This window comes from Scyliorhinus torazame, chromosome 12, assembly GCF_047496885.1.
Source record: "Scyliorhinus torazame isolate Kashiwa2021f chromosome 12, sScyTor2.1, whole genome shotgun sequence".
NCBI classification, from domain to species: Eukaryota; Metazoa; Chordata; class Chondrichthyes; order Carcharhiniformes; family Scyliorhinidae; genus Scyliorhinus; species Scyliorhinus torazame.
Genome location: NC_092718.1, coordinates 6,186,963 through 6,211,601, shown reverse-complemented (window position 1 = coordinate 6,211,601; position 24,639 = coordinate 6,186,963). Strand labels below are relative to the sequence as shown.

At 50.5% G+C, this 24,639-nt stretch overlaps 1 protein-coding gene and 1 long non-coding RNA gene across 15 annotated transcripts in view; one reads left to right on the top strand and one right to left on the bottom strand.

Moving 5' to 3' along the window:
- megf11 (multiple EGF-like-domains 11) overlaps positions 1–24,639 on the top strand; it is a 664,461-nt gene that overhangs the window by 453,244 nt on the left and 186,578 nt on the right. For all 13 annotated transcript variants that reach the window (XR_011933847.1, XR_011933846.1, XM_072470335.1 and 10 more), the window contains 2 exons: positions 5,639–5,851; positions 11,197–11,371. Coding sequence is in view for 11 of the 13 variants with exons in the window: in XM_072470335.1 (XP_072326436.1) it covers positions 5,639–5,851; positions 11,197–11,371 (388 nt within the window). In the remaining 2 variants the exon portion in view is untranslated. The remainder of the gene's footprint in view (positions 1–5,638; positions 5,852–11,196; positions 11,372–24,639) is intronic.
- LOC140387362 (uncharacterized) overlaps positions 14,747–24,639 on the bottom strand; it is a 133,943-nt gene continuing 124,050 nt past the window's right edge. For both annotated transcript variants that reach the window (XR_011933849.1, XR_011933848.1), the window contains exons 2-4: positions 22,636–22,733; positions 15,922–16,026; positions 14,747–15,783 (exon numbers count right to left, since the gene is read on the bottom strand). This is a non-coding gene — a long non-coding RNA (uncharacterized lncRNA). The remainder of the gene's footprint in view (positions 15,784–15,921; positions 16,027–22,635; positions 22,734–24,639) is intronic.

The following is a 24,639-nucleotide window of genomic DNA, read 5'->3' as shown; positions in this document are numbered from 1 at the left end:
GCGAGATCCAGATTGTGAAGTCTCGGGTGTTCCGGTTAAATCCCATGAGGCATAACAGCCGTCGGGAATACCGGGGGTGTGATGCTCTATCAATTACGACGAGACGAGAGTAGAGAGTAATCGAGGCTTTATTACACAGAGATGTGTGGCCTCCTACAACTGCTGCCGAAATGGCTGCCGCTCGGAGAGCACACACATTTATACTCCGCCTACTGGGCGGAGCCAGCAGGCAGGGATCCACCCCCGTACCCTTAGTACAGGGGCCTTACCGCAACACCCTCGTATGCAGTGCAGTATATCCAATATAATACAACAGTGGTGACTACCACAGGGTGGCCCCTCCCAGGATTTACCGGCCGCTCTTCGGCCTGACGCAGTCGGTATATCACGCTCTTTGTCATTTCTTGGGGCCTTAGGGAATTTCCCCTCTCGGGCTAGCCACCACTTTGAAATATTTTCAGCAACGAGGAGCTGAACTCGTCAGCGGGACTGGCTCCTCAGAGATCGGGCCGCCATTTTGAATGGTGCCCTGATCTCTAAGTGAACTTGAGGGTCCCCTGCAACCCCCACCCATGGGAAATGCCACCCCCCCCCCCCCCCCCAAGACACGGGCATTACTCCCCCACCCGCAACTGAGGAAAGCCCATTGAGTGCACCCCCCTTTTCAGGCCCACATGCTCCCTTTTGGGGTCCCCCCCTTTCAGGATATTCCCGTTCACCCCCACAGACCTTCATACCCCTCTTCACCCCCTCGCCCTTCATGCCCCCCTCACCCCCCCCACCCTCATCTCCTTTCATTGCATGCCCCCCCCCAAGCTGACTCTTGGCACTGCCAGCCTGGCACCCAGACATGCCCCAGCACCCTGGTTGTGCCAAACAGGGAATCCTGGCAGGTTGGCACTGCCAGGGCGCCAGGGGATTGTGAGGGCACTGCCCTGCACTGTCCCCGGGGGGGGGGGAGAGGGGGGATTCCAATGGCCTCCCAGACCCCTGGAGTGGTCCCCATGCCTGGTCTCCGCTTGTGGAGACCAGTAATAATCGGTGCTCAGTTGAGGTCTCGCGGGTGTGGGTGGTTACCAGGAGAATGCGGCCTCAAATAGGCCTTGCATATTTAAGCCTGAAGCTCATTTAAATATGATTATCTGGATCACACCCAGAAGCGGGATCCAGAACGTGCTGGGTACCGGATGACTCGAGCGAGTTTCACATCCACCACAAAGCTCGATTTGGGCCTCCCCTTGATGCACCCGTTTGCCCAGATCGGTGCTGTGCGCAAAGCAGTGGGGAAAATCGGGCCTTATGTCTTCCCACCGGAGTTAATGGTCAATTTGATCTATCTGCATCCTCTCATTGGGGGGGGGGGGGGGGGGGGAGCGAACCTCGATGTTGCAGCCAGCAGAGATTCAGAGCATCGGAACCGGATTGGCACTGGCTGCCGATCCCGTTTTTTGGATGACGTTGAATTCTCCACCACATTGGGAACTTTTCAACTGGCGGTGAAGAATCCAGCCCATGGTGATCACACCAGGAAGGGTTCGGAGGCCATTGTAGACTCCGGGTGGTTGGAGACATGGCAGGGCAGAGGCCTGACACTACCAATGTACCAGGTACCAATGCCAAAGAATGGGGACTGAAGGGGTGGGGCCTGAAGGGATGGGGCATGTGGGGATGCGGGTATTTGGTGACCTATAGCGGGGTGTTGCCCACCTGTTTGGGGGGGGATCGCTTGTACCAGCAGCTGTGAGGGGGGTGGCATTGGTACCTGACTGGCGGCATGGGGGTGGGGGCTTGATGCCATCGTGAAGGGGGGGTCTGTAGATCTGAGGAGCCGGACCTGCACCATGTTTAGGCCCTGTCCTTCTCAATGCCAGTGCCAATCACCCCTGCAAAAAAATGACTCCGTGCAGGAGGATCGCGATGAGAATCTCCAGCGCAGTTCATACCAAATCTTGTGCCCAAAATGACACTTAGGGCGCGAATCTCCCAAAGTCCTCGAGCGAGCGTGTTTAGCCGTGAGTTTCCCAGCACTCACAATGCTGAGAAACAAATGACTTTTCAACGAGACTGGCGTTGAATATGGGCATGAACGGGGAATACATGGCCAGGGTCGTACAGAGCCTCGCTTTGTACAGTGCGGAGCTCATCTCACCGGAACTCCCCAGTGTAGCGAGATATCATGGTGTCCCGCTCTCCGAAACAACGCCCAACCCCCCCTCACCTAGTCCAAACGCACTATGGGAGGGTCCCCGCACCCCCACCCCCCTCCCAACACCCGTCATGTAACCCCGGCCCCATTGTGCGCGTGCAAAAAATGCCAGCTTGGCACCTGGGCACCTTGGCAGCCCCCTGGGTGCCAAGCTGGCATTGCCAAGGTGCCCACGTGGCACTGCCACGGTGCCAGGTTGGCATCCCGATCTCTCGCCACATTGGGGAGTTCCGGCAGCGGAGCTCCCCACTGTGCAAAACGGGGCTATATGCGGCCTCAGCCGCGCATTCCCCATCCTGGCCCCTTCTACAATATGAGTTGCGTTGAGGAGCCACGTGTTTCTCCGCACTGCGAGTCGCCGGGAAACACGCGGCTGAACCCGCTCGTTCGGGGACTTTATTCCCTTTCGGGAGAATCGCGCCCAGAGTATGACGGTAAGCTTGCAGAGAAGAGGAAAACTGACTGTAAAAGCTTCTATGTGAAGAGAAAATGATTGGCGAAGACAAATGTCCTGTACGGTCAGAAACTGGGGAATTTATAATGAAGAACAAAGAAACGGCTGACCAACTAAATGCTGTGGTTCTGTCTTCACAAAGGAGGACACAAATAACGTAGCAGAAATGTTAGTTTATTGCAAGGGAGGAACTGAAGGAAATGAAATGAATGAAATGAAAATCGCTTATTGTCACGAGTAGGCTTCAATGAAGTTACTGTGAAAAGCCCCTAGTCGCCACATTCCGGCGCCTGTTCGGGGAGGCTGTTACGGGAATCGAACCGTGCTGCTGGCCTGCCTTGTTCTGCTTTCAAAGCCAGCGATTTAGTATTAGGAGGGAAATGGTATTCAGTAAATTGGTGGGATTGAAGGTGAATAAACCCCCAGAGCCTCAAAATCTACATCCCAGAGTATTTAAGGAAATGGCCCTAGAAATAGTGGCTTTATTGGTGGTCATCTTCCAAGATTCTATAGAATCTGGAACAGTTCCTACAGATTGGAGGGTAGCTAACGTAACCCCGCTATTTAAAAAGGGAGGTAGAGAGAAAACAGGGAATTATAGACCTGTCAGCCTGATGTTGGTCGTGGGGAAAATTCTAGAGTCCATTATAAAAGATTTAAATGCAGATCACTTGGAAAACAGTGGCAGGATCGACAGAGTCAGCATGGACTTATGAAGGAAATAATGCTTGACAAATCTACTGGAATTCTTTGAGGATGTATTTGCTGGAGTTCAGAAGAATGAGGGGGGATCTCATAGAAACCTATAAAATTCTAACAGGACTGGACAGGGTAGATGCAGGAAGGATGTTCCTGATGGGTGGGGGGTGTCCAGAACCAGGGGTCACAGTCTGAGGGTACGGGGTGGACCATTTAGGACAAAGATGAGGAGACATTTCTTCACCCAGAGAGCGGTGAGCCGGTGGAATTCATTACCACAGGAAGTAGTTGAGGCCAAAACATGTTTTCAAGAGGAGTTAGATGGAGCACTTGGGGCTAAAGGAATCAAAGGATATTGGGTGAAGCGGGATCAGGTTACTGAGTTAGATGATCAGCCGTGATCATAATGAATGGCGGAGCAGGCTCGATGGGCCGAATGGCCTCCTCCTGCTTCTACTTTCAATTTCTATGGGGCAACATTCAGGCTTGGACTGATAAATTAAAAGTAACATTCACGCCACACAAGATGACCACCTCCAACAAGTGAGAATATAGCCATCTCTCCATGATATTCAGCGACATTACCATCGCTGACCATTCATTTGCAGAGGAGGCAGTGGTGGAGTGGTAATGCCACTTGGCTAGCAATCCAGAGGTCCAGTTAAATGCTCTGGGAACATTGCTTCAAATCCTGACTGCTGCTGGAATTAAATTCAATTAAATCTGGAATATAAAACTAGTCTGATGATGTCCACAAAACCATTGTTCATTGTCATAAAAACCCAGCTGGCTCAATAATGTCTTTAGGGAATGAAATCTGTCATCCTGACCTGATCTGGCCTACAAGTGACTCCAGATCCACAGCAATGAAATGAAATGAAAATGAAAATCGTTTATTGTCACAAGTAGGCTTCAAATGAAGTTACTGTGAAAAGCCCCTAGTCGCCACATTCCGGTGCCTGTTCGGGGAGGCTGGTACGGGAATTGAATCCGCGTTGCTGGCCTGCTTTCAAAGCCAGTGATTTAGCCCTGTGCTAAACACTCTTAACTGCGTCTGATACAACTCAGCAACTCACTGGGTTTTACCAAATTGCGACACAGTCTGAAAGGAATGAGCACCCAGAATTGAATTAGGTGCTGGAAACGACAAACGACAAACCCAGCTCTGCCATGCCTGTAAGGTCCTCCTTCAAACCATCTATTCCAAATCATAACCTTCAGTGAAAAGTTAACAGGTAATCTGAATAAGTGCCTTCTTCCCAGCCCAAACTACTCATTGTTCTCCCTGGTCTTGAAATTACACTATGTGTGGAATTTTATGACCTTTTTGGCGAGAGCAGCAGTGTGCAGTTCGCTGGTGCACTGCCCGCTTTTCCCATTATAATTTTTGACACTTATTCAAAAGAAAACCTTTGGAGACGGTCTCACAATGTCACATGGGTGGGGCGGGCTCTGAATGAGCCCACAAGAGTGCCCCGTATTAAAAGAAAGTAAAAACAAGGACCCTGCAGAAATGGAACCCCCTGTTCCTGGGCACAGATCACCCCCCAACACAAGATTCCCCTAACCCCCTGGACACTGAACCTCTCCCCATTCCCCCACAAAGAGATTCCCCCAATCCCCCGGACAATAAACTGCCCCACTCCCCATCATGGAACTCACGGCACCTCCCCCATGTAACCCCCCACTGGGCACGGACCCTTGGCCCTGCCCAGGCAGTAGGCAGTGCCAGGGTGTGACCCGGGCATGACCCTCTGCCCCTGGGGCTATATTCACCTGTGCACCTCCAGTGGGTTCTGTTCATCAGGTGTACATTGTGGGGATCCTGTTGTGATTCATGTCAACATGCCCTCATGTCATCATGAATGGACAGTCCAACATGGAGGGGCAATCATCTTTGGTGGTGGTGCTGGGGGGTGAGGGTGGGGGGAACAACCGAGCGGGGGAATCCTGCCAGCTTAAAAGTCGTTTTGGAACTCCTATTCAATTCCCCATACCCCCTGTCATTCCACCCCCCCCCCCCCCCACTGAGGACGGGAATGGAAAATGACCCCCCATGTCTGTTCAGGGTATTCATCTTTACTTGTATTAATATCCACTGTTTTAGCAAAGGCCGAACCCCTGTTACAGCAGCCAGAAAAATAATTTCATACACAAAGTGGGGAATCTCTGTATAAAATTGAAATGAGTAAGCTTAAGTTGGTTTTGTACGATGAGAGTTAACTATTGCAGTACCTTGTTTCTTCCATGTGACTTCCGAATTGTTTATTCTTGTATAGATGCCAGGAGGAGTGTCCTATTGGCAGTTACGGCTTAGAGTGCGCCCAAAGGTGCGAGTGCCTCAATGGAGCTGAATGTTACCACGTTAACGGAGCGTGTCTTTGTGAGCCAGGATTTACTGGTAATCGTTGCCAGGACAGGATGTGTCCAGATGGGCTGTATGGACTGAAATGCAGCAAGCAGTGTCCTTGCAATGGCAAACATACCCAAAGGTAAAGAAAGTTTAAGATGAATAATGCACTGATTTCACACATTGCTAATTTCCTTTAAATATCCTGTTTTCTATGGTGTTAGACAATGTTGTCAGTCAGGCTGCCCACTGCCCCCCCCCCACCCCCCCGGCCATCTGTCTGTCTGTGTGGAGTCTGCACGTTCTCCCCGTGTCTGCGTGGGTTTCCTCCGGATGCTCCGGTTTCCTCCCACAAGTCCCGAAAGACGTGCTCATTAGGTGAATTGGACATTCTGAATTCTCCCTCAGTGTACCCGAACAGGCGCCGGAATGTGGCGACTAGGGGCTTTGCACAGGAACTTCATTGAAGTGTTAATGTAAACCTTCTTGTGACAATATTAAAGATTCTTATATTATTAATAATGCGTATCTGGATCACGGCCAGTGAGGGCAAGATCCAGATCGCGACATCTCGCGAGCGTTTGTTAAATCACGCGAGGCATATCAGGCATTGCTAATCTCGCGAGAGACCTCTCGCAAAATTCAACGGCATGCCCTGACACTAAGTCGGGCGCAGCGAGGCCGATGATTCGCTCCTGAGTGTCATTTTGGGCGGGTTTTGCGGGGTGATTCCCGCTGGGTGTTTGGGTGCGATCCAGATTTGTTTTCACCCACATTGGAGCTCGGGGTGTTTCTCACTAAACGATCCCACACTTACGGCTCAATTCAAATAATTGGGAACAATGGCCCCTAGCGAGCGCGTTTAGCTGCGTGTTTCGCAGTGCTCGCAGACAATGAAGGAGCTGTGCTGGTATGTGCCAGGAGAATCTGAGTAGCAAGCCTGAAGATTAGACGTGGGAGGGTTTGTGATTTTATGGGGTGGCAGGCAGATCTGATGCCAGGAGAGAGGTGGTAACTAACCCTTGCAGCTCGGTGGAGGTCAATGGTCTTTTGACATTGTACCGCGGTCCTCCTCATCACGCTGCCCACACTGACAGCGATGTGACTGCCTTCCAGGCGGCATTGCTGCCCCTGCTGCTGATCTTCTGCCAGCAGCAGCTCAGCTTGTTAACAGCGAGACGATGAGGCAAGAAGCAGGCGAACCGGGTGGCGAGACAGCCAGCAATGGCGAGAAGCTGGCAGGGGCTCATTTCTGGCACTATGTGCTGTTGAATATGGGCCAAGATCTTACCAAATGGCCATTGCGAAACTCCCCACCAAACGAGCCCAAACCGGACTTTAACTTTAGTCCGCTGAACCGCGCTCGAGTTTTTTCTGGATCTGGCATGCTTGCATATGGCATGCTTGCCTTCATTGGCCGGGGCATTGAGTATAAGAATTGACAAGTCATGTTGCAGCTGTATAGAACCTTAGTTAGGCCACACTTGGAGTATAGTGTTCAATTCTGGTCGCCACACTACCAGAAGGATGTGGAGGCTTTAGAGAGGGTGCAGAAGAGATTTACCAGAATGTTGCCTGGTATGGAGGGCATTAGCTATGAGGAGCGGTTGAATAAACTCGGTTTGTTCTCACTGGAACGAAGGAGGTTGAGGGGCGACCTGATAGAGGTCTACAAAATTATGAGGGGCATAGACAGAGTGGATAGTCAGAGGCTTTTCCCCGGGGTAGAGGGGTCAATTAATAGGGGGCATAGGTTTAAGGTGAGAGGGGCAAGGTTTAGAGTAGATGTACGAGGCAAGTCTTTTACACAGAGGGTAGTTGGTGCCTGGAACTCGCTACCGGAGGAGGTGGTGGAAGCAGGGACGATAGTGACATTTAAGGGGCATCTTGACAAATACATGAATAGGATGGGAATAGAGGGATACGGACCCAGGAAGTGTAGAAGATTGTAGTTTAGTCGGGCAGCATGGTCGGCACAGGCCTGGAGGGCCGAAGGGCCTGTTCCTGTGCTGTACTTTTCTTTGTTCTTTGTTGTTCTTTGTTCTGGCAAGACGGGCTCCTCAGAGATCGGGGCTCCATGTTTAAAGGGTGCCCCTATCTCAAAATGAGGTTGAGGATTCCCCCCACCATCCACACATGGGCAATGCGACCCTCCCACAGACATCGGCAACACCCCAACCCCAGAGGGGCAACCTTCCCCACGCCACCCCCAGTCACTAAACATCCGCGTGACCCACCCCACACCATCCAGTCATGAGGGTGACCCAGCCCCACATACATCCATCTTCATTGGCAGCAGGGCGTGCCCCTCCCTAAGTTAGTATACATTACTATGGGGTCGCTAAGGGGGGCCTCCATCTTTAAGGCCACCCCCTTTCGGAACTCTCCTTCACCCCTTTCATGGGCATTGCCCCTAAAGCTCTGCCCCATTCCCAATCTGGAACTCTGGCAGTGCCAAGCTGGTATCCGGGCACTGACCCGGCACCTGGGAAGTACTGACCCGGTCCCCCTCTCCCGACCACCCGGGGGCTACAATGACTTCTGAGCCTCCCGGCATGGCCACCACGTCTGATTTACGTTGCTGGGGACCCCGTACTGATTCACATCAGGGTGAGGCCTTGCTGGTGAGGCCAGTGAACACCAGGAGCCGGGAGGCTGCGGCCTCCAACGGGCTGTCCATATTTAAATGAGCTTAATGATGCATTTAAATATGCGGGTCTGGATGGAGGTCCTGCGAGGGGGTGGACGAGATTGCGTCGGGAACAGTGGGTCGGGTGCATCACGCACGGCTTGGTGCCTGGCACGAACCCCGGTGTGCATCCGGCCTAACAGATCTGCCAGTCATTATTTGGGTGAATCACACCCAGTAGATCAGGCAGAGTCTGTGGAGAGAGAAACAAAATTTGTCTTTCAGGAACCTTTCATGAAGTAACGAGGTACAATAACATCACACACACTGGGAAATTTTAGTTAACGCTTTCTCACACAAAGTGAACGCAAATACATTTAGAAACTGAAAAGGAATAATTTATAGATAGGAAAAAGATTAAATAATTTGATATCATCACTGGCCTAAAGCTTAATAGATTCTCCATTTTGGATTATTACTTGATTGATTTTTAAAAGTACCTCAAGTATTATGTTTGAGGGCAGCACGGTGGCGCAGTGGTTAGCACTGCGACCTCACGGCGCCGAGGTCCCAGGTTCGATCCCAGCTCTGGGTGACTGTCCGTGTGGAGTTTGCACATTCTCCCCGTGTTTGCGTGGGTTTCGCCCCCACAACCCAAAGATGTGCAGGGTAGGTGGATTGGCCACGCTAAATTGCCCCTTAATTGGAAAAAAAAATAATTGGGAACTCCAAATTTATTTTTTTAAAAGCATTATGTTTGAAAATTAAGCAATTTACTGTATACAACATTTCGTTTTCTATGAACTTTATGGTCTATCTGCACAGTATAGAATGAGTATTGGGCTGGATTCTTCGGTTGCGTCCGTCGCATGATCACCACGGACGGGACGGGGACCGTGTAAAGGTCCACTGACCTTGGGCAGGAATTTCTGGTCGCTGGGTAGGCGTGGCCGAAAAATCTTCCCCCATAGTTTATGATATGTTAAATAGTTTATTATTCATACTAAGAAATGGACAAACCGTGCTATGTTCTGCTTCGCTCCGATGGTAACTCTATAATAAGAACTAGAAAGCTGGGGCGAGATTCTCCGACCCCCCCGCCGGGTCGGAGAATCACCGGGGGCTGGCGTGAATCCCGCCCCCGCCGGTTGCCGAATTCTCCGGCACCGGAGATTCGGTGGGGGCGGGAATCGCGCCGCGCCGGTTGGCGGGTCCCCCTCGGCGACTCTCCGGCCCGAATGGGCCGAAGTCCCGCTGCTAGAATGCCTGCCCCGCTGGCGTGGATTAAACCACCTCTCTTACCGGCGGGACAAGGCGGCGCGGGCGGGCTCCGGGGTCCTGGGGGGGGGCGCAGGGCGATCTGGCCCCGGGGATGCCCCCACGGTGGCCTGGCCCGCGATCGGGGCCCACCAATCCGCGGGCGGGCCTGTGCCGTGGGGGCACTCTTTTCCTTCCGCCTTCGCCATGATCTCCACCATGGCGGAGGCAGAAGAGACTCCCTCCACTGCGCATGCGCGGGGATGCCGTGAGCAGCCGCTGAACTCTATCCTAACATCTCCCTCTAATAGCAGTCATGTGATACCACAAAGCTTGAGCTCCTGCATCATTGTTAATGAATGCATTTTCTCCAAAGTCATTTCTGTATAATACCCACAATACCGGTTTGGTAAAATCAGAATCCAGCTCTTCCCCTGCGCCTGGCAATGTCTCCTCTATCCTGTGGCAGGAGATAGTGCAAGAGTGACCTGTTTGTGAATCACCCACAGATTGTTTCGCTGGCCCTTACTCAGCATCTCCATCCACAGCAAGGGCGAGATTGAGACCTCATTTAATCAAAATTCAAGGTTACAGATTCACATCCTCTCATTTTGGAGCCCGCTGTTTGTTCGTGTCACCACACTACAGTGCGGTCCCTGGAGTTATTTTTAAACAATCATTCTAGCCTTGAGTAATAACAAACGCTAGCAATGGATTTGGAGCAATAACATCTTCTGACAATTTGAATGGTTGTTTGGCAAGTAAATAATGATATGGGAACTTTCTAGAATAATTACCAAGTTTGAACGGATAAGAAAGCTAAATTAAGTCCAGCAAAATATATCGTGCGTTGAGGGTCTTTTAGGGACCATGTTAATTTTTTTAACTTGATTTTTTTAAATTTAGAGTACCCAATACTTTTTTTCCAATTAAGGGGCAGTTGATCGTGGCCAATCCACCTACCCTGCTCATCTTTGGGTTGTGGGGGTGAAACCCACGCAGACACAGGGAGAATGTGCAAACTCCACACGGACAGTGACTCAGAGCCGGAATCGAACCTGGGACCTCGGCGCCGTGAGGCAGCAGTGCTAACCACTGCGCCACCGTGGCATCCGGGACCATGTTATTTTAAATGTGTGATTGTTAATTCAGCTCCTGCCATTGGGTTAATTATTCCAGCCAGTTAAAATTAAAATATTCAAAAAATCAGCAGTATTTCAGGTTGGAAATCGATCATCATTTCTTGTAAGCAGCCAGTTTTTAAAAAACTCTTCAATTGTTGAAATTCATTCGGAGACGACAGGACATTTTTTTTTAAGTTTGACTACTTCTCTGAGTAAATTTATTTAGATTGGAGTGCTGAATGAGCAATTAATAGTCTCAGTGAAAAGATCTGATATGGGCTAATTTTATTCCCGTTTGATAGAAATCCTGGCCCATGGTTTGACATTAACTATGCATTAGTCAGGATTTCAGTTGGCCACAGTTGGATATTCACTTTGATTTTTCAGACTTTTTGCTTTGAAAAAGACAGATCAGCATTCTGTGATCAATTAATAAAACTCAGGAATATCCTCTTGACTCTTTGATGCTCCTTTCAGCTGCCACCCATTATCTGGGGAGTGTTCCTGTCGAGCAGGCTGGACTGGGCTGGACTGCAACGAGACCTGCCCCCTTGGCTACCATGGAGAGCGCTGTCAGCAACTCTGTGTCTGTCAAAATGGGGCTGATTGTGACGGTGTCGCTGGCAAATGTGTTTGTGCCCCGGGATTTAAGGTGAGTGGTTTTATTTAGATATGTTACGTTGCTGTCGAGAGAGATCAGAGAGAAGAATCTTCAATCGACTCGTTACAGCACAGAAGGAAACCATTCAATCTGTTGAAGTCAGGCCAGCTGCCCAGAAGATCAATTTAATCAGTCCCATTGCGTGTCCTTTCCCCGTGGATCAGCACAATCTTTGGCTTCAGGTGTGTATCCAATTCCATTTTGAAAACCTCGATCAAATCAGCCTCCACCCTGGGTGAACAAAGATTTTCCTCATTGCCTTTTCTGCCAATCCATTTCTTCTGAAATGAAATGAAAATCGCTTATTGTCACAAGTCGGCTTCAAATGAAGTTACTGTGAAAAGCCCCTAGTCGCCACATTCTAGCGCCTGTTCGGGAAGGCTGGTACGGGAATCGAACCGTGCTGCTGGCCTGCCTTGGTCTGCTTTCAAAGCCAGCGATTTAGCCCAGTGAGCTAAACCAGCCCCTGGTTCTCAATCCCTCTGACACCAGAAACATTTTCTCTCTGCCTTCTCGGGATTGGAGTTTCTATTGCCTCTTGTCTTTCGGGAGTACGTGTAAATCAAATACTTTCTGTGTGAGAGCCCGCTGGGAAAGAGCCACTCATTCACTCGGAACACCCGAACACCTCCTTAACTTCCCAAATCTGGTATTGTGGGAGTCAAACTACAACCACAGGAGAAGGGAAGAGTGTGAGGGGGATCTCGATGGAGCTTCCCTGAATGTAGTCAGACCATCTGTGAAACAAAACGCTCTGTCCTGCAGCTTTTCAATTTACTGCTGCTGATGAACATTGTTTGAAAATCTGACCAGGAGCTGTTCATTCTCCGATCAGAACCTGCTATTGAAGTGGAAGACGAATCAAACAGGTTAACAATAGAACATTACAGCGCAGTACAGGCCCCTCGGCCCTCAATGTTGGGTTTTTCCTCTCTACGTATTCCGAGGCAATAGAAGGAAAGTCTAATGGCCCCGATATTTATGGTGTGGTGAGCAACTTCACCACTCATCAGTTTTGGGGTCCCCTGTAGTGAGGGGACCCTGAACCTCATTGTAAATCTGCCACAAGCTTCTGCCTCAGTACTACCACTAAACCAAGGTTAACACGGAGTTATCACAGCTGAATGACTCAGAGGAGGAATGAAAGAGTGTAAAACGATGGAGCTAAGGCTACTTGAGAGGATGGAGGCAGGAAGATGAAATAAGCATCTGGCTCCATGGCGTTTACAGGTCAGGTGGAAGAGCCGTGCTCCCCAGCGTCCCTCACGGAAGACATGTGGCTTCCCTTCAGATGATTGCAGTCTCTCCTCGATGCTTGGTCACTCTTCCCCACCAGGACTTGTTCCTGAGCCCCTGCACTCCATCCCCCCCTACACACCCACCAACATCACCCCCACATCTGGACGCCACCTGCTGGTGGGGTATCATGCAGCCCACCCAAGCGGGATGCCCACAGTGGTCCCTACAGGAGGGTGCCAGCCGGGGGCAGTGGAGAGTACCACTGGCCAGTGTAGGGCCAGCCACCGATACCCCTGTTGGCAGGATGGGTGCCTGCTAGCAAGGACGGGTACCAGGGCCAGAGATCCCCGAGGTGCGGTGCGGGGGGCAGAGAGCCCGGGGGAACGGCCGGGTTTGGGCTTGGGGTGGAAGACATGCGGGGCAGGGGCTGCAGTGTAGGCCGGGGCCACCGTACAGCCTGTTGGACCTGGCTGGGCGCGCGGGTTCACACCATGCTGGCATGTCTGCCCTTCACCCCCTGTAGACCAGGAATGGTGTCCTTCTTGCTGGCTCCCGCAGCCGTGGGGGACGCACTGTGCCTATAGGAGGAGGAGCTGTTCGGGGAGGACCCTGCGGCAGCCCAGAGGAACAGGAGCCAGCCGGTGAGGATGGAGAGTCGGCGACCAACAAACCGAGGAGGAGGTGGAAAGGAGACCCTGCATCGGACCTCGTGTGTATCGGCAGCGTCTGTCATTCGAGGACCTGCCGGACTGGACATGGCATCACAGACTCCGGCTGAGCAGAGAGACCGTGCGATATATCTGCCTGTTCATGACGCTCCTGGAACCGCGGGCGTTTGGGGGAGGACGCGTGCTCCCAGTGGCCGTCAACCTTACGGTGCCCGGAACTCGCGAGATTTAACGGCCTCATTACGCCGCGCGAGATCTAACAGGATTTGCATTTTCAAATGTACAGTCAGGCTCATTTAAATAAATTTAGGCCGGGGTCCAACCCCTGTGCCTCGGAGACCCTGAGCGAGGAACATTTAGTTCTGGCCTTGACCAACGTGGGCCAGGCACTTGGAGGGTGGGGTCTCCCAGGCGATCGGCGGCCCCTGGGTGGTCGGTCTCTGGGCAGAGTGATACACTGGCACCCTGACAGCGCCACCTGGGGGCCACCCTGGCACTGTCAGGCTGGCCGTGCCAAGATGCTGAGCTCGTTAGTGCAGGGAATGGGACTAAGTGCAGTCTCAGCGTGGCATTCCTCGCCAAAGCACAGAAATGAAGCAGAGTCTCATTTCACAGCCCGGTCGTTCTCGGCTTATCGCACCCGACACGGAACTCTGTTTCATCTCCGTTAAATCGCGCTTGGTATTTTCTTTCAATCTTGTGGCTGTCCTGGGGATAACTTATTGCTAATTTTTATTTGCGTATCTTTAGGAGAAAATACAAGTGCTTTTCTGCACTTGAGACATTTAACTATACAATGTCCTGATTCGTTCCTCAGAAACTCGTTCCTCCCAATTTAATTATTCTACTTCTAAGTTTGTAATGAGTGGGGGTTGGAATGGTCCTGGAGGGAAGGAGGGGCTGCTGGTCCCAGCAGGAGGGAGGTGGGATAGCAGAGCAGAGCACGGGTCCCCACTAATTCGAAATCCACAACAGTTCAAAGTTCCAGTGGAGTGCATGCCTGCTGATTGAAATGAAATGGAAATCGCTTATTGTCACAAGTAGGCTTCAAATGAAGTTACTGTGAAAAGCCCCTAGTCGCCACATTCCGGCGCCTGTTCGGGGAGGCTGGTACGGGAATCGAACCGTGCTGCTGGCCTGCCTTGGTCTGCTTTCAAAGCCAGCGATTTAGCCCAGTGAGCTAAACCAGCTCCTGAGAGCTACAATTGCAGTGTGAATGACAAATGCAATGCGGAAGAGGTCGTCTTGGTGAACAAACATTTGTTGCAACCGTCATCAAAACTGTAGCATTGACAAATATTGTGCCTTATAAACATTCCTTCATTAGCACTTCTGGCTTGTCTTAAACACATCTGTAGATAGGGATAAGAGGTCAGATCACGGCGGAAGAATGTAGCCCACACAATTGCATTATAAATTGTAACAAGTTTATTTATTTATTTTGAAATTCAATGTCCTGCTGCTGGAAAGGGAGAGGTACAGTCTGTTTATCTCTGTTTCTCCATAACCTAAACTGCCCAGCGCTGGCCAGCATGTTCAGCTGTCTCATCAATTCACCGGAGTCAGCAAGGTGCCATCGAATCTGCCGTCTCTGACTGAGGTGGCAGCATGCCACCCTTTCACCCTCACCTCCATTTCTAAATTAGCTATTTAATTTATAAGTTACTTATAATTTTTTAGACAAATTAAGGTTTCTGTCTCTGAAATAATTGTGCAAGGCGTATGATGAACAGAATCCATCATGGTTTCGCCTTCAGAATAAAATGATAACCCGAGGGGGACCAAGTATCATCGAATTATGCTGCTGAATACAGTGTTTAAGTCTATGCTCCTAGTTCCTTCTGCGGTATGTTTTATGATCTTGGTTATCTGTGGAGTAGAAGCTAATTGGAGGCCACATGTTTTGGCCACATGGAGAGAGAGAGAAAAATTGATTCGGAAAATCCTCCAGCTTCTCAGCAGTCAAAGGGCAGCGTTGCTGAGGGACTAGATGCTTCCTCAAGCCAGGTGGCTGTCTGTGGTTTGGATGAGGAATTCCTCCTGTGAATGTTTCCTCTTTATAGAAAGTGATCAAGCCCTTGCTATAAATGGCAAAAGGCTTGTCGCGGAGTAGTTTATGCATTAGAAAAGGCATTCATTAAGCTGAAAATTAACATCATCAGCAGACAGTTTTACACAGAGAAAAATTACTATTGGATAACAGACTGCATAGCACATCTTGTAATGAAATCAGAGGAGCAGAACAAATTCTGCCACGCATCCTCGCATACATCATTTTCCCCTTTCTCTTACTTCAGTTTTGCATACGTGGCATTTAATGATTACAGAATTAAGACTGGCTTCAGCCATTGAGTGCTGTGTCAGCCACAGCAACACACTGATCGCTCGCTGCAGCCAGTGCGATATCTTGCACCCAGCGCGTAATTAATGGATGAGGGGGAGGGCGGTTCCCACCCGCTTTCAGGATTACGTTAGTCGACCTCAAAATGCGATATCCTGCAGAAAGGCAGATGAATAAAAAGCCTTCAATTTGTTGGAGTTAGCCGAGATGCAACCAAGGGTGAATTTCCAAAATCTCCTGCTTGACTGCGCAACATCTGTGGAAGAGCCGCAGATACACGGGGAAAATGGTACCTTTTATCAGAGTGTCCACCGCCTCCTCGTTACTGGTGTAGTTCACTCCAGGAGAACACGACAAAAAGTCACCCCATTGTCAGCAAGATTTTTAAAAGGTGGTCACTGTAAAATATCGCAGACGAATGAGATCATTGATAGTTTGACAATAACCATGAACCCAGCCCTGATTTCAGATTTCAACCGTTTACGATCCATTGAAGCTGGAGTGAGTTTGGTTTAATAGCAGTGGACGTTGAGTGTCAGGAGTGGCCTTTGGCTTTCTCTCAAATAAATAAGCACGCCGTAATAATTGAAATGGTTCCTCCATTCTAACTAACTCACTACGTCAGCCTCGACTCAGTGACTGCCCTCACGCTCCTCAACACCATGATCAAGACCCATTTCAAATGAGATATTTTCTCAATGCTCTCATTGGACATAAACTATACCATGGTACTGAACAGCAGGACTGCCTCTCGTGTCATCATTTATTCGTCAAACACCGCTGAGAAAAACAGGTTACCAGGTCATTTGCTGTTTGTGAAAACCTGCTGTGTGTGAATTAGCCACCACAGTTTCCCTATTCAACAGAGACCGTCCAACGCCCGCGCGCGCCCGAAAAGCAGCTCGCAGCGGCGCAGCGCGGGCAATCAAAGCCGTGAGACCCTGTTCCCGGGGTCTACCCAGCTCGCAACACCTCGCAACATCCAACTCTATCTCGTGAGACGTTGCAATGTGAATCCCGCCCACTATGAGCGGGATCAGTTTTTGGCAAATCTGCATATTGCAGCGAGGCAGTGAGTCTTTCTCTAATGTGCAGATTCCCGAGGTACCAGAGGCTTTGGGATTCATTCCCTTCGCCTCAGAGACCTTGGGCGAGCGCCGTTCAGCACTGGTCCCCCACAAATAGGGACCAGACGGAACGGCACTTGTGGGGGTCTCCCAGGGGATCAGAGGCCCCCAGCTGCATGCCCTTTGGGCAGGGTGGTGCCCTGGCACTGCTGGTGGCACTGCCAGTGACTGCCTGGCATCCTGGTGGCACTGTCAGCTGACATGGGTGCTGCCAGGTTGGCAATGCCAAGGTGCCAAGCTGGTAGTTTTGCACACGCGTGATTGGGCTGGGTTGCCGGCGTGGGTGTTGGGGTGGGTGCAGGGGAGAGGGGCCAAGGACTCTCCCATAGTGCCTTCAGTCGTGGGGGGTTGGGGATTGTTTTGGGGTGATCGGGACTCCATTTAAAAATGAGTGGAGCTTCCCACTGTACAAAACGGGCCTCTGTGCGACCTTGGCCCATGTTCCCCATTCAGGCCCCTTATTCAAGCAAGTCGCGTCGAATAGCTACGTGTTTCTCGACACTGTGAGCGCAAGGAAGCATGTCGCTAAACGTGCTCATTACGGGACTTTGGTCCCTTTTGGGGGAATTGCGGCCACAGTGACTCATTGGCAATGAAACACTTTGGACTATCCTACGGTATTGAAACCTTGTATAAATGTTAGATATTTTTAATTTATACTTTGTATAAAAAAGGCCTACTTTTACTGATTCCCAACTCAGTTTCATGTCTATTTCACCAATCCGGTTATATTCTCTTAGAATTAGGGACACAAGATGGAATGATTTAAATGATGAGATAAAGATTTGAGATTAAATCATTAGTTTAAACTGAAATATGTGGACAGATGGAGACTGCTTGCTGCATTTTCGAATACCCAGAACAAGTCACATTTAAGTGACCAAGCTCTTGATGAATTGGACTCCGATCTGTGGCTGTTTTTTTACTGATGTGTGAAATTTAAATGTATCACGATGAGCTATTTATATTCCACATTAATGACTTAATCAAAGAGGCAGAATAACGTATCCAAGTGCGCTGACAATGCAAAATTAAGTGTGAATATAAACTGTGAGGAAGACACAAAGAGGCTCAATGGACAAGTTAAGTTTGTGGAGAACGGTGTGGAAAAGGGAAGCGTGACGTGATTCATTTTGGTGCCAAGAATAGAAAAGCAAAATATTTTTTTAAATGTATGAAACTTTTAAATGTTGTTGTTCAGAGAAACTTGGGTGGACGTAGAAGGAACAGAAAGCAAACATACAGGTCAGCCAGCAATAAGGCAGGCAAATGGCATTGTGGCCTTTACTGCAAGGGGTTTTGAATAAAGAGGTTTTACCACAATTGTACAGGTATTTGTGAGACTGTACCTGGACAGCTGCAAGCAGTTTTGATCTCCTTATCTAAGGAACAAAGCGCTTGCAGTAGAGGTAATGCAGCAAAGGTTCATTGGATTGGTTCCTGGGGTCAGAAGGTTATCGGATGAGAAGGGGCTGGAGAATTGGGCCAAACTCTCTGGTGCAATGCTGAAGGGGCTTGACAGGGTAGACAATGGGGGGCTCTTTCCTTGGCCTGGAGAATCTAGAACACAGGGCCGCAGCCTCAGGATAAGGAGTTGCCCATTTAGGACCAACTTTAGAAATTTCTGCTCTCGAAGCATTGCAAACCTTTGAAATTGTCTACCTTACAGGGCAGCGGATTCTCCATCGCTGACTTTATTGAAGAGTGAGGCTCAAATTTTCAGGGAGATGTGGAGACTCACTAGAACTTCAAAATGGTGGCCAAGACCTGCCTCTAGAAGTCCACCCCCCATTTCTGACAGATCCCCAATATCACTGTTTGGGGCAAGAGAGTGGGACATGACTCACACATGAGGAACCCGAACACAGCAGGGCCATTTAAACTCAGTGCTGAGTTCAAATAGACCCCAGTTTGGCTGTGGCATAGTCTTATCCCAAAATGTTGAAGTTCCAATTTTTTAGCATAATTGTAAATGCTCTTAAAGGGGGATTATTGGGCTGGATTCTCTGCCCTGCTGCTCTACATTTCTGCCCTGACCCACCGGCGGGATTCTCCGTTACGCCGTCAATGGGGTTTCCCATTGCGGGGCAGCCCCACACTGTCGGGAAACCCCCGGGTGCCGGCAAAACAGAGAATCCCGCTGGCGGAACTGTCATGCTGTGAAGTTATTTAAATCGTCAACTATTTAATTTAAAAATAAAGGCTGTCTGTATTAGCGAGAAAGATCTGTTCTAACACTTGCAATAGCTGTTTGTTGATGTTACCCCCAAGGACCATCATTATGTTATTATTAATGCTTGGCTGCTCTCCATAATCTATCATTCTCTCGGTAGTACTCCTAAGTCCACAGTTTGATTAACAGCTCAAATAGGTTATTAAGGGTTTAACTTTATAAGGGCAGCACAATTGGATAGCACAATTGCTTCACAACTCCAGGGTCCCAGGTTTGATTCCAGCTTGGGTCACTGTCTGTACGGAGTCTGTGTGTCCTCCCCGTGTGTGCGTGGGTTTCCTCCGGGTGCTCCGGTTTCCTCCCACAGTCCAAAGATGTGCGGGTTAGGTCGATTGGCCGTGCTAAATTGCCCTTAGTGTCCAAAATTGCCCTTAGTGTTGGGTGAGGTTACTGGGTTATGGATTTAGGGTGGAGGTGTTGACCTTGGGTAGGGTGCTCTTTCCAAGAGCTGGTGCAGACCCGATGGGCCAAATGGCCTCCTTCTGCACTGTAAATTCTATGATTCTATGATAAATTCTATGATAAACTTTCTTTGGTGCATTTTTATAAAATACAATATTATGAATACAAGTCTGTTTGTCTCTATAAAGGATTAAGTACTTGAGGGGATGTAAATGTTTTTGAATGGGGAGTATCGGTGGCACAGTGGTTAGCACCGCTGCCTAACTGCACTAGGGTCCTGGGTTCAATTCTGGGCTCGGGTGCCTGATTCTGTGGAGTTTACACTCTCTCCCTGTGTCTGCCTGGATGTCCTCCGGGTGCTCCAGTTTCATCCCATAGTCTAAAGATGTGCAGGTTAGGTGGATGGGCCGGGCTAAATGGCCCCTTATTGTCCAAAGATGTGTAGGTTAGGTGGGGTTACGGTGTTAAGGGAAGTAGGGGTGGCTGCTCTTTCGGAGGGTTGGTGCGGACTCGAGGGCTTGCTTCTGTAGGGATTCTACTCTATGGCTTTTGTGGATGGAATTTTCTTTTTAATTATGGCAAACGCTGGCCTAGATACTTAGAACTGTTTAAAAATTTCATCTCAGCATGTCTCCTGCGCTCTGTCCCTGGTGGAAACTGGGTGAGTTGACATGCAAGGTGTAATGACAAAGGGTGGTGGTTGCGTTGGATTGAGTGCCATGAGTTCACAGTAAGTTGGAATGGACTTATAAGAGGTGTTGGGGGTTGGTTGGGAACATTGTTTGTGTCGATATGGATGGGGCATGGGGAGGGGATGGGGAGGGAATGTCGATATGGATGGGGCAATGGGGAGGGGATGGGGAGGAGATGTCGATATGGATAGGGCAATGGGGATGGATGGGGAGGGGATGTCGATATGGATGGGGCAATGGGGAGGGGATGTCGATATGGATGGGGCAATGGGGAGGGGATGGGGAGGAGATGTCTATATGGATGGGGCAATGGGGAGGGGATGGGGAGGGGATGTCGATATGGATGGGGCAATGGGGAGGGGATGGGGAGGGGATGTCGATATGGATGGGGCAATGGGGAGGGGATGGGGAGGGGATGTCGATATGGATGGGGCATGGGGAGGGGATGTCGATATGGATGGGGCAATGGGGAGGGGATGGGGAGGAGATGTCGATATGGATGGGGCAATGGGGATGGATGGGGAGGGGATGTCGATATGGATGGGGCAATGGGGAGGGGATGGGGAGGGGATGTCGATATGGATGGGGCAATGGGGAGGGGATGGGGAGGGGATGTCGATATGGATGGGGCAATGGGGAGGGGATGTCGATATGGATGGGGCAATGGGGAGGGGATGGGGAGGAGATGTCGATATGGATGGGGCATGGGGATGGATGGGGAGGGGATGTCGATATGGATGGGGCAATGGGGAGGGGGTGTCGATATGGATGGGGCAATGGGGAGGGGATGGGGAGGGGATGTCGATATGGATGGGGCAATGGGGAGGGGATGTCGATATGGATGGGGCAATGGGGAGGGGATGGGGAGGGGATGTCGATATGGATGGGGCAATGGGGATGGGATGGGGAGGGGATGTCGATATGGATGGGGCAATGGGGAGGGGATGGGGAGGGGATGTCGATATGGATGGGGCAATGGGGAGGGGATGGGGAGGGGATGTCGATATGGATGGGGCAATGGGGAGGGGATGGGGAGGGGATGTCGATATGGATGGGGCAATGGGGAGGGGATGGGGAGGGGATGTCGATATGGATGGGGCAATGGGGAGGGGATGTCGATATGGATGGGGCAATGGGGAGGGGATGGGGAGGAGATGTCGATATGGATGGGGCATGGGGAGGGGATGGGGAGGAGATGTCGATATGGATGGGGCATGGGGATGGATGGGGAGGGGATGTCGATATGGATGGGGCATGGGGATGGATGGGGAGGGGATGTCGATATGGATGGGGCAATGGGGAGGGGATGGGGAGGGGATGTCGATATGGATGGGGCATGGGGATGGATGGGGAGGGGATGTCGATATGGATGGGGCATGGGGATGGATGGGGAGGGGATGTCGATATGGATGGGGCAATGGGGAGGGGATGGGGAGGAGATGTCGATATGGATGGGGCAATGGGGAGGGGATGTCGATATGGATGGGGCAATGGGGAGGGGATGGGGAGGAGATGTCGATATGGATGGGGCATGGGGATGGATGGGGAGGGGATGTCGATATGGATGGGGCATGGGGATGGATGGGGAGGGGATGTCGATATGGATGGGGCAATGGGGAGGGGATGGGGAGGGGATGTCGATATGGATGGGGCAATGGAGATGGATGGGGAGGGGATGTCGATATGGATGGGGCAATGGGGAGGGGATGGGGAGGGGATGTCGATATGGATGGGGCAATGGAGATGGATGGGGAGGGGATGTCGATATAGATGGGGTATTGGAGTGTCAGAAGCAGGTCGGAGGGTGTCAGATCCCCAGAGGGGGGTGTTGGAAGGGTGGCTTTGACCTGGGGTGTAAGCAGTAGTGGCCCAGGCTAGTTTTCTGAATCGGGATTAAGCACTGCTACTCCTAGCACCACAAATAAACACCAAAACCGACCTGTGGGCGTCTCTCCCATTCCGGCCAGTGATATTGAGCTTAATGTGACTCATGTGGAATTGTTTCAGAAAGGGAAATGCCGTCTTATCTTTGTAAGCACCCTGATTTACAGGTGCATGGGATTCCCATTAGAGGATCTGGGTGAGAATCAGGTCAGGAGCCAGCGATAATGGGAACAGGATGTCACCCCCACTATTTCCAACTCACTCTTGCTGGGCAGGAGACCTCAAAATCTCCACCTACATTTAAAAAAGAAATTCCTAAACATACCCAAAATCATGCCCCTATTTTGTGTTTGGGAACTTTTGCGAGAAAGAATCTGATGACATGTCCAATAATACTGCATTGCAGAGAAACGCAAACCCTGTCTGCTCATATTCTTTGCTGGATTGCAGCTCCGAATGGGAGGTGATAAAACACCTTATCCTCTATTGAACTCCAGAAATGGGGCGGTACATTTTAATACCACATTTGTCAGATAATTCTAAAGCAGACTCTACACAGTGTTTTGTTCATGAGAGTAACGGGAGCATTTAAAGAAAACCTCCTTTTCAAATGTGCAATATTGATGATAGCCAATCCTCTACAATATAAAAAGTGGAATGAAACTTTACATCGAGAATTCTTTCAGGCAGGGCAGTTGCAATTGCGTTTCTTCTGAGGGTCATTGACAGCGCTTCCCATGTTGATCCACATCACCTTCATACCATCTCTGCAGAGGATTATATTGATAAGTCTCTGGTCAACATAGCTTGTAATTAACAACATTTACTCTTAAAAACAAACTGCAATGCAATACACGGCAAGAAACAAGTAAAAACAGAACAGCAATGAAAGTATTACGCCCAACACCTTTTTTCAGATAAATATGCAGTGAGACAGATGGACAGCACAAGGCTGTTGGAGCCTTCAAGCATTTAGACAAATATATTTAGGCAGCATTCCAGCTGAACTGGTAATAATTTAAACATAAATATTTTGCTCATTTTCATTTTGGAACGATTTGGAGGAAGTGAATACCCTCTTCATATTTTAACACTAACTGTTCAGCACCAATTAAAATGCAGTAACTGTCAGAAGGAGAAATATTTTGTGGGATTTGCCCAGACTTAGATTCGTGTTAGGACTTTGCGAAAAGACATTTAGAAGAAGTGAGAAACTCAGATACTAAATTTAGGATATGTGGACAAGGGGTTTAGGATATGTGGGAGAGACGGTTTAGGATATTTGGAAGGGGTGGGTGATGTCTAGCAGCTCACTGAAGGTCCAGCATGTTGCATCTTACTGCTGTACGATGCAAGTGTACAGCCACAAGTAACTCTAAAATCAACTGTATCATTACTGGGAATGGCTGAGAAAAGAGCAGCTATTTCACTACAGGGATTGATAGAATTGGAGAGTGAATCTTGTTAGTCTAAACTTGTAGGGTGTTTAGGCAGGGAGCAGTGGTGCATCACCGTGACATGGCCTGGATAGTCGGGACCACAGCGACATGGCCTGGATAGTCGGGACCACCATGACATGGATAGTCGGGACCACCATGGCCTGGATAGTCGGGACCACAGTGACATGGCCTGGATAGTCGGGACCACCATGACATGGATAGTCGGGACCACCATGGCCTGGATAGTCGGGACCACAGCGAAATGGCCTGGATAGTCGGGACCACAGTGACATGGCCTGGATAGTCGGGACCACCATGGCCTGGATAGTCGGGACCACCATGACATGGATAGTCGGGACCACCATGGCCTGGATAGTCGGGACCACAGCGAAATGGCCTGGATAGTCGGGACCACAGTGACATGGCCTGGATAGTCGGGACCACCATGGCCTGGATAGTCGGGACCACCATGGCCTGGATAGTCGGGACCACAGTGACATGGCCTGGATAGTCGGGACCACAGTGACATGGCCTGGATAGTCGGGACCACCATGGCCTGGATAGCCGGGACCACAGTGACATGGCCTGGATAGTCGGGACCACAGTGACATGGCCTGGATAGTCGGGACCACAGCGACATGGCCTGGATAGTCGGGACCACCATGGCCTGGATAGTCGGGACCACAGAGACATGGCCTGGATAGTCAGGACCACAGTGACATAGCCTGGATAGTCGGGACCAGAGTGACATGGCCTGGATAGTCGGGACCACAGCGACATGGCCTGGATAGTCGGGACCACAGTGACATGGCCTGGATAGTCGGGACCACCATGGCCTAGATAGTCGGGACCACAGTGACATGGCCAGGATAGTCGGGACCACAGTGACATGGCCTGGATAGTCGGGACCACCATGGCCTGGATAGTCGGGACCACAGTGACATGGCCTGGATAGTCGGGACCACAGTGACATGGCCTGGATAGTCGGGACCACCGTGACATGGCCTGGATAGTCGGGACCACAGTGACATGGCCTGGATAGTCGGGACCACAGCGACATGGCCTGGATAGTCGGGACCACCGTGACATGGCCTGGATAGTCGGGACCACCATGGCCTGGATAGTCGGGACCACAGTGACATGGCCTGGATAGTCGGGACCACAGCGACATGGCCTGGATAGTCGGGACCACAGCGACATGGCCTGGATAGTCGGGACCACAGTGACATGGCCT